Genomic DNA, 16,355 nt, shown 5'->3' on the forward strand with positions numbered 1-16,355 from the left:
CAGGGATAGAGACTAAACAGGGAGAAAGTGAAAATGAAAGGCAGAGAAAGACAAAGTGGGAGGGCCAGAAAAAGAGGAGGCAGAGAGATGAAAAAAGAGAAAGTGAGCGAGTGAGGGCAACAGAGTTAGAGAGAGAGAAAGAGAGAGATGCAGAAACAGACAAACAGCTGAAGAAAGAGAGAGAAGTGAGAGAGATGGAGAAAATCATTGACTCCTCAGACTAACCAATGAAAACCATTTTTATTTCAGTGTCTTTACAGTTGTCCCATCCTGAGGTCCAGATTTCAGGATTATCTCATTCCCCCTCCCCTGGTCCATTGGAACATCCTTCCCGCCGACACCTGGAGAAAAGTACACAGTGCGATCCCAGCTGAAGCAGGAGTTATGCAGGAGGGGGTGAGGGTAGGTGTCACTCCTTCTCTGGGAGAAGTACACAGCTCGATCCATGGCATTCACAGCAGAGTGGCCTGCTCCAAGTTTACAAAGCTGCTCGGCCCCTTTCCCCGGGGTCCCTCCAACTTCTCCCTCTCCTTCCGTCGCCGGTATCCTGAGGGCGGCGCACCGAGAATCAGTGGAGGAGCGGGAATGACGGAGGCTGCGAATAACTCCAGTGAACTCCAGTGACTGGACTGTCCCGGAACGTCTGAGCTCTGAGGGAACTGAGGATCCTGGAGAGAGAGGGGGAGACGGGGAGAGAGAGGGGGAGAGAGAGAGAGAGAGAGAGAGGGGGGAGAGAGAGAGAGGGGGGAGACGGGGAGAGAAAGAGGGAGAGAGAGATAGAGAGAGAGAGAGAGGGGGGAGAAGAGAGGGGGAGAGAGAGATAGAGAGAGAGAGAGAGGGGGAGAAGAGAGGGGGAGAGAGAGAAGGGGAGAGAGAGAGGGGAGAGAGAGAGAGAGAGAGAGAGGGGGGAGAGAGAGAGGGGGGGGGAGACGGGAGAGAAAGGGGGAGCGAGAGATAAAGAGAGAGGGGGGGAGAAGAGAGGGGGAGAGAGAGAAGGGGAGAGAGAGAGAGAGAGAGGGGGAGAGAGAGAGGGGGAGAGAGAGAGGAGGAGAGAGAGAGAGGGGGAGAGAGAAAGGGGGGAGAGAGAGAGGGGGGGAGAGAAAGAGGGGGAGAGAGAGAGAGAGGGGGGAGAGAGAGAGAGAGAGAGGGAGAGAAAGAGGGGGAGAGAGAGAGGGGGAGAGAGAGAGAGGGGGCGAGAGAGAAGGGGGAGAGAGAGTGGGGGAGAGAGAGAGGGGGAGAGGAAGAGAGGGGGGGGAAGAGAGAGGGGAGAGGGAGAGAGGAGGAGAGGGAAGGGGAGAGGGGGAGAGAAAGGGGGAGAGAGATAGAGGGGGTAGAGAGAGGGGGAGAGGGGGGAGAGAAAGGGGAGAGAGATAGAGAGAGGGGGGGAGAGAGAGAGGGAGAGAGAGAGAGAGAGGGGGAGAGAGGGAGAGAGAGGGGGAAGAGAGAGAGACAGGGAGAGAGAGAGAGGGGGTGAGAGGGAGAGAGAGGAGAGAGGGAGAGAGAGGGGAAGAGAGAGAGAGGGGGGGAGAGAGAGACAAAGAGAGAAAGGCAGAGTCAGCCAGGTCTTCACTCAATCCCACTGACCCACTTTCTCCTCAATTTCTCGATTTGCTCTTATTTTCCTGAACTCTGAGCCCTTCCCCCAGCCCCTGTCCTTGCAGTGCCCTGAGCTGATTCCGGGGATTCCCACGTTGCCGTGCTGACCTGTATGTGTGAGATCCTGGAGGGCGATACTGGAGTTGGGCCGCCTCGATCTCTGGTGCAACCTGAGGGCCTCGAGTATCTCGGAGCTCATGGCCAGCCCCTCGTCCCACTCGTACTTCTGACCAGTCAGGAAGTCTCTGGAAGAGAGAAGAGGGGTCAGGGAGCCCCATGCCCTCTTGCTTTCCCGCCCGTACCCACCCCTCTCCCCCAGTTTGAACTCACCCCTGTTGACCTTACCTCCTGTCGCGACTCCTCTCCCCCGAGGCCCTCCGTGAGGTCTCTCCGCTGTGGTAGCCACTACTGTTGGGGGCGGGGGAGCTGCCGGGAGCCTCTGAGTGGGTGAAGGAGGGATGCTGACCCGTTCCCCCTCGATCCCCGTGCCAGTCAGGGTTGGGCCTGGCCGGTTGGCAGCAGCGCTCCGAGGCCAGGATTGCCAGCCTGGAGGCCGAGGCCGCACCACATCCCCCAGGCAGGTGCGGCCCCCAGGGAAAACCCGAGGGGCCTGCCTGAGTAGGCCCGAACCCCAGGGCTGTGGGTAGCTGACCCGGAGGAGCCACCTCCAAGGGCCCGGGCCAAGACAGGCCATGGCTCAGGCCCCCGTCGCCGGCGGCGATGGAGCCCAGCTCCAGCAGGCTGTGGCTGGGTCTTGGGGTGAAGCCTGCGGGGCTGTCGGAAAGTACAGGCCCGGAGCTGGATTCGCAGGCCGAGGGGCGAGGGATGGGGCTGAGGTCGGGGATGAGGGGAGGCTGCGAGCTATCAGCGGGGCTGCTGCTGCTGGCCGTGGAGAAATAGCAGGCCCGTGGGCGCCCTCGGGCCTGACCTCTGGCCTTTGACCTGAGTGGCGCAGTCACCCGCACCCCCTGGACCGGGGGGCAGGCGTCACGCTTGGCATGGAGAGGAAAGGACACAAAGTGAGGGACCGAGGGGGCGACTTGAGGCCCTGCCTCCCTCTGCACAACAAAGCGGCCATCTGGACCCCGTTGGATAGACTCCAGGCAGCCCAGGTGAGTCTCGTACTGAGCGTGCTTCTCCCCACTGCTCCTGCGGGGAGACACAGCCACGCGTTCAAAAGTCTCATAGAGCGAGGTTTCCAACTTGAGCTTCAGCAGACTGTCCGGACTGTCTGAGCATCTGAGAGGAGAGTAGGAGAAGCAACGGTTAGAATTATACATTCCCAGGTCTCTCTACACTGTCCCCATCAAACACTCCCAGGACAGATACAGCACGGGGTTAGATACAGAGTAAAGCTCCCTCTACACTGTCCCCATCAAACACTCCCAGGACAGGTACAGCACGGGGTTAGATACAGAGTAAAGCTCCCTCTACACTGTCCCCATCAAACACTCCCAGGACAGGTACAGCATGGGGTGAGATACAGAGTAAATCTCCCTCTACACTGTCCCCATCAAACACTCCCAGGACAGGTATAGCACGGGGTTAGATACAGAGTAAATCTCCCTCTACACTGTCCCCATCAAACACTCCCAGGACAGGTACAGCACGGGGTTAGATACAGAGTGAAGCTCCCTCCACACTGTCCCCATCAAACACTCCCAGGACAGGTACAGCACGGGGTTAGATACAGAGTAAATCTCCCTCTACACTGTCCCCATCAAACACTCCCAGGACAGGTACAGCACAGGGTTAGATACAGAGTAAAGCTCCCTGTACAATGTCCCCATCAAACACTCCCAGGACAGGTACAGCACGGGGTTAGTTACAGAGTAAAGCTCCCTCTACACTGTCCCCCATCAAACACTCCCAGGACAGGTACAGCACGGGGTTAGATACAGAGTAAATCTCCCTCTACACTGTCCCCATCAAACACTCCCAGGACAGGTACAGCACAGGGTTAGATACAGAGTAAAGCTCCCTGTACACTGTCCCCATCAAACACTCCCAGGACAGGTACAGCACGGGGTTAGATACAGAGTAAATCTCCCTCTACACTGTCCCCATCAAACACTCCCAGGACAGGTACAGCACGGAGTTAGATACAGAGTAAATCTCCCTCTACACTGTCCCCATCAAACACTCCCAGGACAGGTACAGCACGGGGTTAGATACAGAGTAAAGCTCCCTCTACACTGTCCCCATCAAACACTCCCAGGACAGGTACAGCACGGGGTTAGATACAGAGTAAAGCTCCCTCTACACTGTCCCCCATCAAACACTCCCAGGACAGGTACAGCACGGGGTTAGATACAGAGTAAAGCTCCCTCTACACTGTCCCCATCAAACACTCCCAGGACAGGTACAGCACGGGGTTAGATACAGAGTAAAGCTCCCTCTACACTGTCCCCATCAAACACTCCCAGGACACGTATAGCACGGGGTTAGATACAGAGTAAAGCTCCCTCTACACTGTCCCCATCAAACACTCCCAGGACAGGTACAGCACGGGGTTAGATACAGAGTAAAGCTCCCTCTACACTGTCCCCATCAAACACTCCCAGGACAGGTACAGCACGGGGTTAGATACAGAGTAAATCTCCCTCTACACCGTCCCCATCAAACACTCCCAGGACAGGTACAGCACGGGGTTAGATACAGAGTAAAGCTCCCTCTACACTGTCCCCATCAAACACTCCCAGGACAGGTACAGCACGGGGTTAGATACAGAGTAAATCTCCCTCTACACTGTCCCCATCAAACACTCCCAGGACAGGTACTGCACGGGGTTAGACAAAGGTAGACGTGAATGTTGCTGCAACTTACTCGAGGTTTGGTGTCTTCTGATAGCGACTGAAAAAAATGGGAGAATCTGTAGAAGGATCAAAAGATTTGAGTATAAAACATCATGAAGTAAACACCTTGTTGTATGTCCAAATAAAGGCTCTGGAATTGGTCTTTGGAAAGAGAGGTAATGCAGGGAGACAAAGAACAAAGAACAACGAAAATTACAGCACAGGAACAGGCCTTCGGCCCTCCAAGCCTGCACTGACCATGCTGCCCAACTTAACTAAAACCCCCTATTCTTCCGGGGACCATATCCCTCTATTCCCATCCTATTCATGTACTTGTCAAGACGCCCCTTAAAAGTCACTACCGTATCCGCTTCCACTACCTCCCCCGGCAACGAGTTCCAGGTCCCCCTTACTCTCTGTGTAAAAAATCTGCCTCGTACATGAATGAATGAATGAATACTTTTCTTCTGTGTTCACCAAGGAGAGGGGCTGTGTTTTTGAGGATGAGAGTGTGATACAGGCTGACAGGCTGGAGGAGGCAGATGTTCTGAGGGAAGATGTATTGGCAATTTTGAAAAACCTGAGGGTCGATAAGTCCCCTGGGCCAGATGGGATATATCCTAGGATTCTTTGGGAGGCAAGGAATGAGATTGCAGAGCCTTTGGCTTTGATTTTTGGGTCCTCACTGTCCACAGGGATAGTCATGATGTGGAGATGCCGGCGTTGGACTGGGGTAAACACAGTAAGAAGTTTAACAACACCAGGTTAAAGTCCAACAGGTTTATTTGGTAGTAAAAGCCACACAAGCTTTTGGAGCTCTGAGCCCCTTCTTCAGGTGAGTGGGAATTCTGTTCACAAACAGAGCTTATAAAGACACAGACTCAATTTACATGAATAATGGTTGGAATGCGAATACTTACAACTAATCAAGTCTTTAAGAGACGAAACAATGTGAGTGGAGAGAGCATCAAGACAGGCTAAAAAGATGTGTATTGTCTCCAGACAAGACAGCCAGTGAAACTCAACCGGGATATTGGGTTCATGTCACACTATTTGTAACTCCCACAGTTGCGTGGACCTGCAGAGTTTCACTGGCTGTCTTGTCTGGAGACAATACACATCTTTTTAGCCTGTCTTGATGCTCTCTCCACTCACATTGTTTTGTTTCTTAAAGACTTGATTAGTTCTAAGTATTCGCATTCCAACCATTATTCATGTAAATTGAGTCTGTGTCTTTATAAGCTCTGTTTGTGAACAGATTTTGCTACCAAAAAGAACCTACAGGTTTATTTGGTAGCAAAAGTGGTTTTTGCTACCAAATAAACCAGTTAGACTTTAACCTGGTGTTGTTAGACTTCTTACTGTGTTTACCCCAGTCCAATGCTGGCATCTCCACTTTTGCTACCACTTTTGCTACCAAATAAACCAAGTAGGTTCTTTCCTCAGAGAGTGGTTGGGGTGTGGAATGGACTGCCTGCTGTGATAGTGGAGTCGGACACTTTAGGAACTTTCAAGCGGTTATTGGATAGGCACATGGAGCACACCAGAATGATAGGGAGTGGGATAGCTTCATCTTGGTTTCGGACAAAGCTCAGCACAACATCAAGGGCCGAAGGGCCTGTTCTGTGCAGTACTGTTCTCTGTTCTATGTACATCTCCTTTAAACCTTGCCCCTTGCACCTTAAACCTGTGCCCCCTAGTAATTGACTCTTCCACCCTGGGAAAAAGCTTCTGACTATCCACTCTGTCCATGCCTCTCATAATCTTGTAGACTTCTATCAGGTCTCCCCTCAACCTCCATCGTTCCAGTGAGAACAAACCAAGTTTCTCCAACCTCTCCTCATAGCTAATGCCCTCCATACCAGGCAACATCCTGGTAAATCTTTTCTGTACCCTCTCCAAAGCCTCCACATCCTTCTGGTAGTGTGACGACCAGAATTGAACACTATATTCTAAGTGCGGCCTAACTAAGGTTCTATAAAGCTGCAACATGACTTGCCAATTTTTAAACTCAATACCCCGGCCGATGAAGGCAAGCATGCTGTATGCCTTCTTGACTACCTTCTCCACCTGCATTGCCACTTTCAGTGACCTATGTACCTGCACACCCAGACCCCTTTGCCTATCAATACCCTTGGGGGTTCTGCCATTTACCATATATTTCCTGTCTGTATTAGACCTTCCAAAATGCATTACCTCACATTTGTCCGGATTAAACTCCATCTGCCATCTCTCCGCCCAAGTCTCCAACTGATCTATATCCTGCTGTATCCTCTGATGGTCCTCATCGCTATCCACAAATTCACCAACCTTTGTGTCGTCATCAAACTTACTAATCAAACCAGTTACATTTTCCTTCAAATGATTTATAGACATTACAAATAGCAAAGGTTCCAGCACTGATCCCTGAGGAACACCACATGTCACAGCCCTCCATTTAGAAACACACCTTTCCACTGCTACCCTCTGTCTTCTTTGACTGAGCCAGTTTTGTATCCACCTTGCCAGCTCACCTCTGATCCCATGCGACTTCACCTTCTGCACCAGTCTGCCATGAGGGACCTTGTCAAAGGCCTTACTGAAGTCCATGTAGACAACATCCACTGCCCTACCCTCATCAATCATCTTCGTCACTTCCTCGAAAAACTCGATCAAGTTCATGAGACACGACCTCCCCTTCACAAAACCATGTTGCCTCTCACTAATACGTCCACTTATTTCCAAGTGGGAATAAAGCCTGTCTTGAGGAATCCTCTCCAAAAATTTCCCTACCACTGAAGTAAGGCTCACCAGCCTGTAACTACCTGGATTATTCTTGGACCCTTCTTAAACAAAGGAACAACATTGGCTATTCTCCAATCCTCTGGGACCTCCCCTGTAGTCAGGATGTGGAGATGCCAGCGTTGGACTGGGGTAAACACAGTAAGAAGTCTAACAACACCAGGTTAAAGTCTAACTGGTTTATTTGGTAGCAAAAACCACTTTTGCTACCAAATAAACCTGATGAAATCGAAGTTCTCAGCCGAGGGCTTAATTTTTGCCCCACCACCAAAATAGACCCCATCAGTCTCGCAGCAGACACAGAGGAATTCATCAGGCGAATGAGGCTGAGGGAGTTCTTCCACAAACCCCAAGAGGCCAACAACGAACACAATGAGACAGCCAATGAACTGGAACAGCCGACAGAGAGATCCGCAGTGCATCCGAAGAGGAAAGAGTCGAATTGGACTCCTCCGGAAGGCCGCTGCCCTCGACTTGACATGTATGCCCAAGCCGTCAGGAGGTGCGTCAACACCAAATTCATCAGCCGCACTCACAAGACAGCCCCGAACATCACCCAAGCACAACGCAACGCCATCCAAGCTCTCAGGACCAACCGCAACATTGTCATCAAACCAGCCGACAAAGGAGGGGCCATTGTCATACTGAACAGAACGGATTACTGCAAAGAAGTGTACCGACAACTCAACAACGAGGAACACTACAGACAGTTACCTGCAGATCCGACCAAAGAACACACCCGTCAACTCAACACTCTGATCAAGACCTTTGATCCGGACCTTCAGAACACCCTCCGTGCTCTCATCCCACGTACTCCCCGCGTTGGAGATCTCTACTGCCTCCCGAAGATACACAAGGCAAACACACCCGGCCGTCCCATCGTATCGGGCAATGGGACCCTGTGCGAGAACCTCTCCGGCTATGTCGAGGGCATCCTGAAACCCATTGTACAAAGAACCCCCAGCTTTTGTCGCGACACGACGGACTTCCTACAGAAACTCGGCACACATGGAGCAGTTGAACCAGGAGCGCTCCTCGTCACAATGGATGTCTCAGCACTCTACACCAGCATCCCCCATGACGATGGCATTGCTGCAACGGCCTCAGTGCTCAGCGCCAACAACTGCCAGTTTCCAGATGCAATTTTACATCTCATCCGCTTCATCCTGGACCACAATATCTTCACCTTCAACAACCAGTTCTTCATCCAGACACACGGAACAGCCATGGGGACCAAATTTGCACCTCAATATGCCAACATCTTCATGCACAGGTTCGAACAAGACTTCTTCACCGCACGGGACCTTCAACCGGTGCTATACACTAGATACATCGATGACATTTTCTTCCTTTGGACTCATGGTGAACAATCACTGAAACAACTCTATGATGACATCAACAAGTTCCATCCCACCATCAGGCTCACCATAGACTACTCTCCGGAATCGGTTGCATTCTTGGACACGCGCATCTCCATTAAGGACGGTCACCTCAGCACCTCACTGTACCGCAAGCCCACGGATAACCTCACGATGCTCCACTTCTCCAGCTTCCACCCTAAACACGTTAAAGAAGCCATCCCCTACGGACAAGCCCTCCGAATACACAGGATCTGCTCGGATGAGGAGGATCGCAACAGACACCTCCAGACGCTGAAAGATGCCCTCATAAGAACAGGATATGGCGCTAGACTCATTGATCAACAGTTCCAACGCGCCACAGCGAAAAACCGCACCGACCTCCTCAGAAGACAAACACGGGACACAGTGGACAGAGTACCCTTCGTTGTCCAGTACTTCCCCGGAGCGGAGAAGCTACGGCATCTCCTCCGGAGCCTTCAACATGTCATTGATGAAGACGAACATCTCGCCAAGGCCATCCCCACACCCCCACTTCTTGCCTTCAAACAACCGCACAACCTCAAACAGACCATTGTCCGCAGCAAACTACCCAGCCTTCAGGAGAACAGTGACCAAGACACCACACAACCCTGCCACAGCAACCTCTGCAAGACGTGCCGGATCATCGACACAGATGCCATCATCTCACGTGAGAACACCATCCACCAGGTACACGGTACATACTCTTGCAACTCGGCCAACGTTGTCTACCTGATACGCTGCAAGAAAGGATGTCCCGAGGCATGGTACATTGGGGAAACTATGCAGACGCTGCGACAACGGATGAATGAACACCGCTCGACAATCACCAGGCAAGACTGTTCTCTTCCTGTTGGGGAGCACTTCAGCGGTCACGGGCATTCGGCCTCTGATATTCGGGGAAGCGTTCTCCAAGGCGGCCTTCGCGACACACGACAGCGCAGAGTCGCGGAGCAGAAACTGATAGCCAGGTTCCGCACACACAAGGACGGCCTCAACCGGGATATTGGGTTTATGTCACACTATTTCACATAAATATTTCTGCTTTTTTCCTCCTGAGTCTTTATCATGCGATCCGAGAATCAGAATTTATGTCACACTATTTGTAACTCCCACAGTTGCGTGGACCTGCAGAGTTTCACTGGCTGTCTTGTCTGGAGACAATACACATCTTTTTAGCCTGTCTTGATGCTCTCTCCACTCCCATTGTTTTGTTTCTTAAAGCCTGGATTAGTTGTAAGTATTCGCATTCCAACCATTATTCATGTAAATTGAGTCTGTGTCTTATAAGTTCTGTTTGTGAACAGAATTCCCACTCACCTGAAGAAGGGGCTCAGAGCCTCGAAAGCTTGTGTGGCTTTTGCTACCAAATAAACCTGTTGGACTTTAACCTGGTGTTGTTAAACTTCTTACTGTGACCTCCCCTGTAGCCAGTGAGGATACAAAGATTTCTCTCAAGGCCCCAGCAATTTCCTCCCTTGCCTCTCTCAGTATTCTGGGGTATATCCCATCAGGCCCTGGGGACAAGAACCCCAATACCTCCTCCTTTTTGATCTCAACATGACTCAAACTATCTACACATCCTTTCCCAGACTCATCATCCACCAAGTCCTTCTCTTTGGTGAATACTGATGCAAAGTATTCATTTAATACCTCGCCCATTTCCTCTGGCTCCATGCAGAGATTCCCTCCCCTGTCCTTGAGTGGGCCAACCCTCTCCCTGGCTACCCTCTCGCTCTTTATACATGTATAAAAAGCCTTGGGATTTTCCTTAATCCTGCTGGTCAATGCTTTTTCATACCACCTTTTAGCCCTTCTTACTCCTTGCTTAAGTTTCTTTCCACTTTCCTTGTACACTGACACCTCCCTGAGAGAGAGGGACAGAGAGACACCAGTCAGTGTACAGATATCTCCCTGAGAGAGAGGGACTGAGAGACACCAGTCAGTGTACAGATGTCTCCCTGAGAGACATCAGTCAGTGTACAGATATCTCCCTGAGAGAGAGGGACTGAGAGACACCAGTCAGTGTACAGATATCTCCCTGAGAGAGAGGGACTGAGAGACACCAGTCAGTGTACAGATATCTCCCTGAGAGAGAGGGACTGAGAGACACCAGTCAGTGTACAGATATCTCCCTGAGAGAGAGGGACTGAGAGACACCAGTCAGTGTACAGATATCTCCCTGAGAGACATCAGTCAGTGTACAGATATCTCCCTGAGACAGAGGGACTGAGAGACACCAGTCAGTGTACAGATATCTCCCTGAGAGAGAGAGAGACTGAGAGACACCAGTCAGTGTACAGATATCTCCCTGAGAGAGAGAGATACTGAGAGACACCAGTCGGTGTACAGATATCTCCCTGAGAGAGAGGGACAGAGAGACACCAGTCAGTGTACAGATATCTCCCTGAGAGAGAGGGACAGAGAGACACCAGTCAGTGTACAGATATCTCCCTGAGAGAGAGGGACTGAGAGACACCAATCAGTGTACAGATGTCTCCCTGAGAGACATCAGTCAGTGTACAGATATCTCCCTGAGAGAGAGGGACTGAGAGACACCAGTCAGTGTACAGATATCTCCCTGAGAGAGAGGGACTGAGAGACACCAGTCAGTGTACAGATATCTCCCTGAGAGAGAGGGACTGAGAGACACCAGTCAGTGTACAGATATCTCCCTGAGAGAGAGGGACTGAGAGACACCAGTCAGTGTACAGATATCTCCCTGAGAGAGAGGGACTGAGAGACACCAGTCAGTGTTAGAGATATCTCCCTGAGAAAGAGGGACTGAGAGACACCAGTCAGTGTACAGATATCTCCCTGAGAGAGAGGGACTGAGAGACACCAGTCAGTGTACAGATATTCCCCTGAGAGAGAGGGACTGAGAGACACCAGTCAGTGTACAGATATCTCCCTGAGAGAGAGAGACTGAGAGACACCAGTCAGTGTACAGATATCTCTCTGAGAGAGAGGGACTGAGAGACACCAGTCAGTGTACAGATATCTCCCTGAGAGAGAGGGACTGAGAGACACCAGTCAGTGTACAGATATCTCCCTGAGAGAGAGGGACTGAGAGACACCAGTCAGTGTACAGATATCTCCCTGAGAGAGAGAGACTGAGAGACACCAGTCAGTGTACAGATATCTCCCTGAGAGAGAGAGATACTGAGAGACACCAGTCGGTGTACAGATATCTCCCTGAGAGAGAGGGACAGAGAGACACCAGTCAGTGTACAGATATCTCCCTGAGAGAGAAGGACTGAGAGACACCAGTCAGTGTACAGATATCTCCCTGGGAGAGAGGGACTGAGAGACACCAGTCAGTGTACAGATATCTCCCTGAGAGAGAGGGACTGAGAGACACCAGTCAGTGTACAGATATCTCCCTGAGAGAGAGGGACTGAGAGATACCAGTCAGTGGACAGATATCTCCCTGAGAGAGAGGGACTGAGATACACCAGTCAGTGTACAGATATCTCCCTGAGAGAGAGGGACAGAGAGATACCAGTCAGTGTACAGATATCTCCCTGAGAGAGAGGGACTGAGAGACACCAGTCAGTGTACAGATATCTCCCTGGTAGAGAGGGACTGGGACACCAGTCAGTGTACAGATATCTCCCTGAGAGAGAGGGACTGAGAGACACCAGTCAGTGTACAGATATCTCCCTGGTAGAGAGGGACTGAGAGACACCAGTCAGTGTACAGATATCTCCCTGTGAGAGAGGGACTGAGAGACACCAGTCAGTGTACAGATATCTCCCTGTGAGAGAGGGACTGGGACACCAGTCAGTGTACAGATATCTCCCTGAGAGAGAGGGACTGAGAGACACCAGTCAGTGTACAGATATCTCCCTGTGAGAGAGGGACTGAGAGACACCAGTCAGTGTACAGATATCTCCCTGTGAGAGAGGGACTGAGAGACACCAGTCAGTGTACAGATATCTCCCTGGGAGAGAGGGACTGAGAGACACCAGTCAGTGTACAGATATCTCCCTGAGAGAGAGGGACTGAGAGACACCAGTCAGTGTACAGATATCTCCCTGAGAGAGAGGGACTGAGAGATACCAGTCAGTGGACAGATATCTCCCTGAGAGAGAGGGACTGAGATACACCAGTCAGTGTACAGATATCTCCCTGAGAGAGAGGGACAGAGAGATACCAGTCAGTGTACAGATATCTCCCTGAGAGAGAGGGACTGAGAGACACCAGTCAGTGTACAGATATCTCCCTGGTAGAGAGGGACTGGGACACCAGTCAGTGTACAGATATCTCCCTGAGAGAGAGGGACTGAGAGACACCAGTCAGTGTACAGATATCTCCCTGGTAGAGAGGGACTGAGAGACACCAGTCAGTGTACAGATATCTCCCTGTGAGAGAGGGACTGAGAGACACCAGTCAGTGTACAGATATCTCCCTGTGAGAGAGGGACTGGGACACCAGTCAGTGTACAGATATCTCCCTGAGAGAGAGGGACTGAGAGACACCAGTCAGTGTACAGATATCTCCCTGTGAGAGAGGGACTGAGAGACACCAGTCAGTGTACAGATATCTCCCTGTGAGAGAGGGACTGAGAGACACCAGTCAGTGTACAGATATCTCCCTGAGAGAGAGGGACTGAGAGACACCAGTCAGTGTACAGATATCTCCCTGAGAGAGAGGGACTGAGAGACACCAGTCAGTGTACAGATATCTCCCTGAGAGAGAGGGACTGAGAGACACCAGTCAGTGTACAGATGCCATTGAATGTCAAAAGATGATTGTTAGATTCTCTCTCATGGTGATGGTCATTTCCTGGCACTTGTGTAGTGCGAATGTTGCTTGTCACTTGTCAGCCCAGGCTTGGATATTGTCCAGATCTTGTTGCATTTGAACATGCTTCAGTATCTGAGGAGTTGCGAATGGTGCTGAACATTGAGCAATCATCAGCAAACATCCCCACTTCTGACAGGAAGGTCATTGATGAAGCAGCTGAAATGTTTTGGACCTCGGACATTATCCTGAGCGACTCCTGCACTGATGTCCTGGAGTTCAGATGACTGACCCACCCCCCACCCACATCCCGCCCTCCGTTCCCCAACCCCCTACCCCGTGCCCCCGCCACCTGATCAGCTCCTCTTACTGTGCATTCTCCTTGTCCTTCTCCTTTTCATGAGGTACGATGCCACAATGCTGATGAAGAGGGCGCTGGTCAGGAAACAGACGCCAGCAATGATCCCCGCCCTTACAGATTGTGACAGAGGCTCCAATATCCTGCTGCCGGAGGGATAGCTGCTCATACCTACAGCGGACACAGAGACAGAGTGTCACACACGGCAGCCGCACTGGCTGGGACAGTGCTGAGGCTGTTGATTCCATCACCATTCTCCATTGCTTCATGAGGCTGTGACCCCACTTAGTGCACACAGCCTCACACACTCGGCCTCGCACACTCGGCCTCGCACACTCGGCCTCGCACACTCGGCCTCGCACACTCGGCCTCGCACACACGGCCTCGCACACACGGCCTCGCACACTCGGCCTCACACACTCGGCCTCACACACTCGGCCTCACACACTCGGCCTCACACACTCGGCCTCACACACTCGGCCTCACACACTCGGCCTCACACACTCGGCCTCACACACTCGGCCTCACACACTCGGCCTCACACACTCGGTCTCACACACTCGGTCTCACACACTCTCTGGTGTTCTCCCACTTGCTGAAATTCTCTCTCTCTCTCTCTCTCACAGCCCCTTTCACACCAGGGTGAAAGGCTACATCACCAGCAGCTCCCTCTGCCTCCACCCCCAGCGCTATTGCTAAATGTAGGATCGCTTTACCTGCAGTTGAAACATTGACAATTTCGCTGGGTTCACTGACCAGGTTCTCACTCTGTGAAATCATTCGCAACTGGTAGGACACATCCTGAGGAGCAGAGACCAGACTCAGTTAGTAATCAGTTAGTGGCTCCTTACCCGCTCTCCCTCTCCCACTCCCTAAATCTCTCACCACAAGAATCCCACTCAATCTCTCTCCATTATTCACTCCCTTCTCCCCTTAATCTCGCTTCTTCACTCTGTCTCTCTCTCTCTCTCTTTTTTCTGTCTCTCTCCATCTCACCTCCTTTGATGCCTCTTGTTCACTTTCCCCCTCTCTCAGTCTTTCTCTTTCATTCTCTCTCTCCTCCCACTTAAAGTGTCCTTCACTCTCTCTCTCTCCTTCACTCTCTCTCTCTTCCGTCCCTCTCATCTCTCTTTCTTCGATGTTTCTCTCCTTCATCTCTTTCTCACCCCCTCTCTCTCTCGAACTCTTTTCTTCAGTCTCTCTCCCTTTTTCTCCTCCCACATCTTTCATTCTCTCTCTCTGTCGATGTATCCCTCAATCGCACACTCACTTCCCTCTCTCTCTTTCCCTCGATCTCTCTTCTTCAGTCTCTCTCTCTCTACCATCAGTGTCTCTCCTTCACTCCCTCTTTCCTGCCTCTCGCCCTCTCCCCCAGCCACACAAGACCCTTTGACCTCTCACCTTGACAAGTCCCTGCAGCAGTATCTGGTGCTGTTTGGCTGGGATCGCACTGTGCAGCACTGCCCAGCCCCCTGCCTCCCGGAATTCCAGCAGGTAGCCCAGGGGGAGGTGCGAGGGGGCTGGCGGAGGGGCCCAGTACAGCACGATCCCGCGGGCCGTCCGATTAACCGTCAGGTCCCGGGGCGGGAGGAGGAGGTTGGGCCACACCATTGCTGGAGCCACTGTCGCCACGGCAACGCCTGCGGGTGGGAAGTGGGGAGGGACAACAAGAAGAGTGTTAGCAAGGTGGCCAGAGTCAGTGCTGGAGGTCAGGGGTCGGCACTGGGTCAGGGACCTCGCCTTGGGGTTCGGGAGTTAGTCAGGAGTTCAGCGCAAGGATGTGTGGTTAGCAAGATTATGATGTCAAGCACAGGGTCACAGGTCAGTGTTTGGAGGTCAGTTGGTCAACATGGGGTCATGGTGTCAGTAGTTGGGGCTAGGAGGTCATTCAGAGGTCACGGGGTCGAAGTGGAGGCATGTGGCCAGCATGGGGTCACAGGTCAGTAGTCAGGATCGGGAGGTCAGCACAAGGTCACAGTTTAGATCAAAGGTTGAGAATCAGCACTCACTGAGGGTCTGGACGTTGAGAATCTGACTGAAGGGGCCACTCCCTCGCTGGCTCTGAGCCAATACACTGAACTGGTACTCAGTGTCTGGCCAGAGACCCCCCACCCACAGGCTGCAGTTTCCAGCTGGAACCTTCCGGATGATCCAATCATGGGGCCCATTGGTCATCTGCCTGAACCTGAGAGAGAGAAAGAGAGAGAGAGAGTTCACACACTGTGGACTTTAGCAAGACCTTTGACAAGGTACCATATGATAGGTGGTTGTATAAGGTTAAATTTCACGGGATCCAGGGTGAGGTAGCCACTGGCTACAAAATTGGCTTGATGACAGAAGCCAGAGGGTGGCTGCAGAGAGTTGTTTTTCAAACTGGAGACCTGTGACCAGCGGTGTGCCTCAGGGATCAGTGCTGGGTCCACTGTTATTTGTCATTTATATTAATGATTTGGATGAGAATTTAGTAGGCATGGTTAGTAAGTTTGCAGATGGCACCAAGATTGGTGGCATAGTGGACAGTGAAGAAGGTTTTCTAGGATTGCAACAGGATCTTAGTCAATTGGGCCAGTGGGCTGACGAATGGCAGATGGAGTTTAATTTAGACAAATGTGAGGTGTTGCATTTTGGTAGATTGAACCAGGGCAGAACTTACTCAGTTAATGGTGGGGCATTGGGGAGAGCTACAGAACAAAGAGATCT

The 16,355-nt window shown here is 51.7% G+C and overlaps 1 protein-coding gene across 2 annotated transcripts in view; it reads right to left on the reverse strand.

Annotated features, from left to right (window-relative positions):
- Positions 1-226: 226 nt before the first annotated feature.
- LOC144488138 (protein turtle homolog A-like) overlaps positions 227-16,355 on the reverse strand; it is a 61,882-nt gene continuing 45,753 nt past the window's right edge. For both annotated transcript variants that reach the window (XM_078206165.1, XM_078206164.1), the window contains 8 exons: positions 15,665-15,840; positions 15,057-15,295; positions 14,372-14,456; positions 13,668-13,826; positions 4,423-4,468; positions 1,942-2,835; positions 1,705-1,841; positions 227-668 (listed from right to left, as the gene is read on the reverse strand). In XM_078206165.1, coding sequence (XP_078062291.1) covers positions 241-668; positions 1,705-1,841; positions 1,942-2,835; positions 4,423-4,468; positions 13,668-13,826; positions 14,372-14,456; positions 15,057-15,295; positions 15,665-15,840 — 2,164 coding nt within the window. In that variant the 3' untranslated portion in view covers positions 227-240. The remainder of the gene's footprint in view (positions 669-1,704; positions 1,842-1,941; positions 2,836-4,422; positions 4,469-13,667; positions 13,827-14,371; positions 14,457-15,056; positions 15,296-15,664; positions 15,841-16,355) is intronic.

The sequence above is a fragment of the Mustelus asterias genome, unplaced genomic scaffold (assembly GCF_964213995.1).
Source record: "Mustelus asterias unplaced genomic scaffold, sMusAst1.hap1.1 HAP1_SCAFFOLD_1323, whole genome shotgun sequence".
In the NCBI taxonomy this organism is placed as follows: Eukaryota; Metazoa; Chordata; class Chondrichthyes; order Carcharhiniformes; family Triakidae; genus Mustelus; species Mustelus asterias.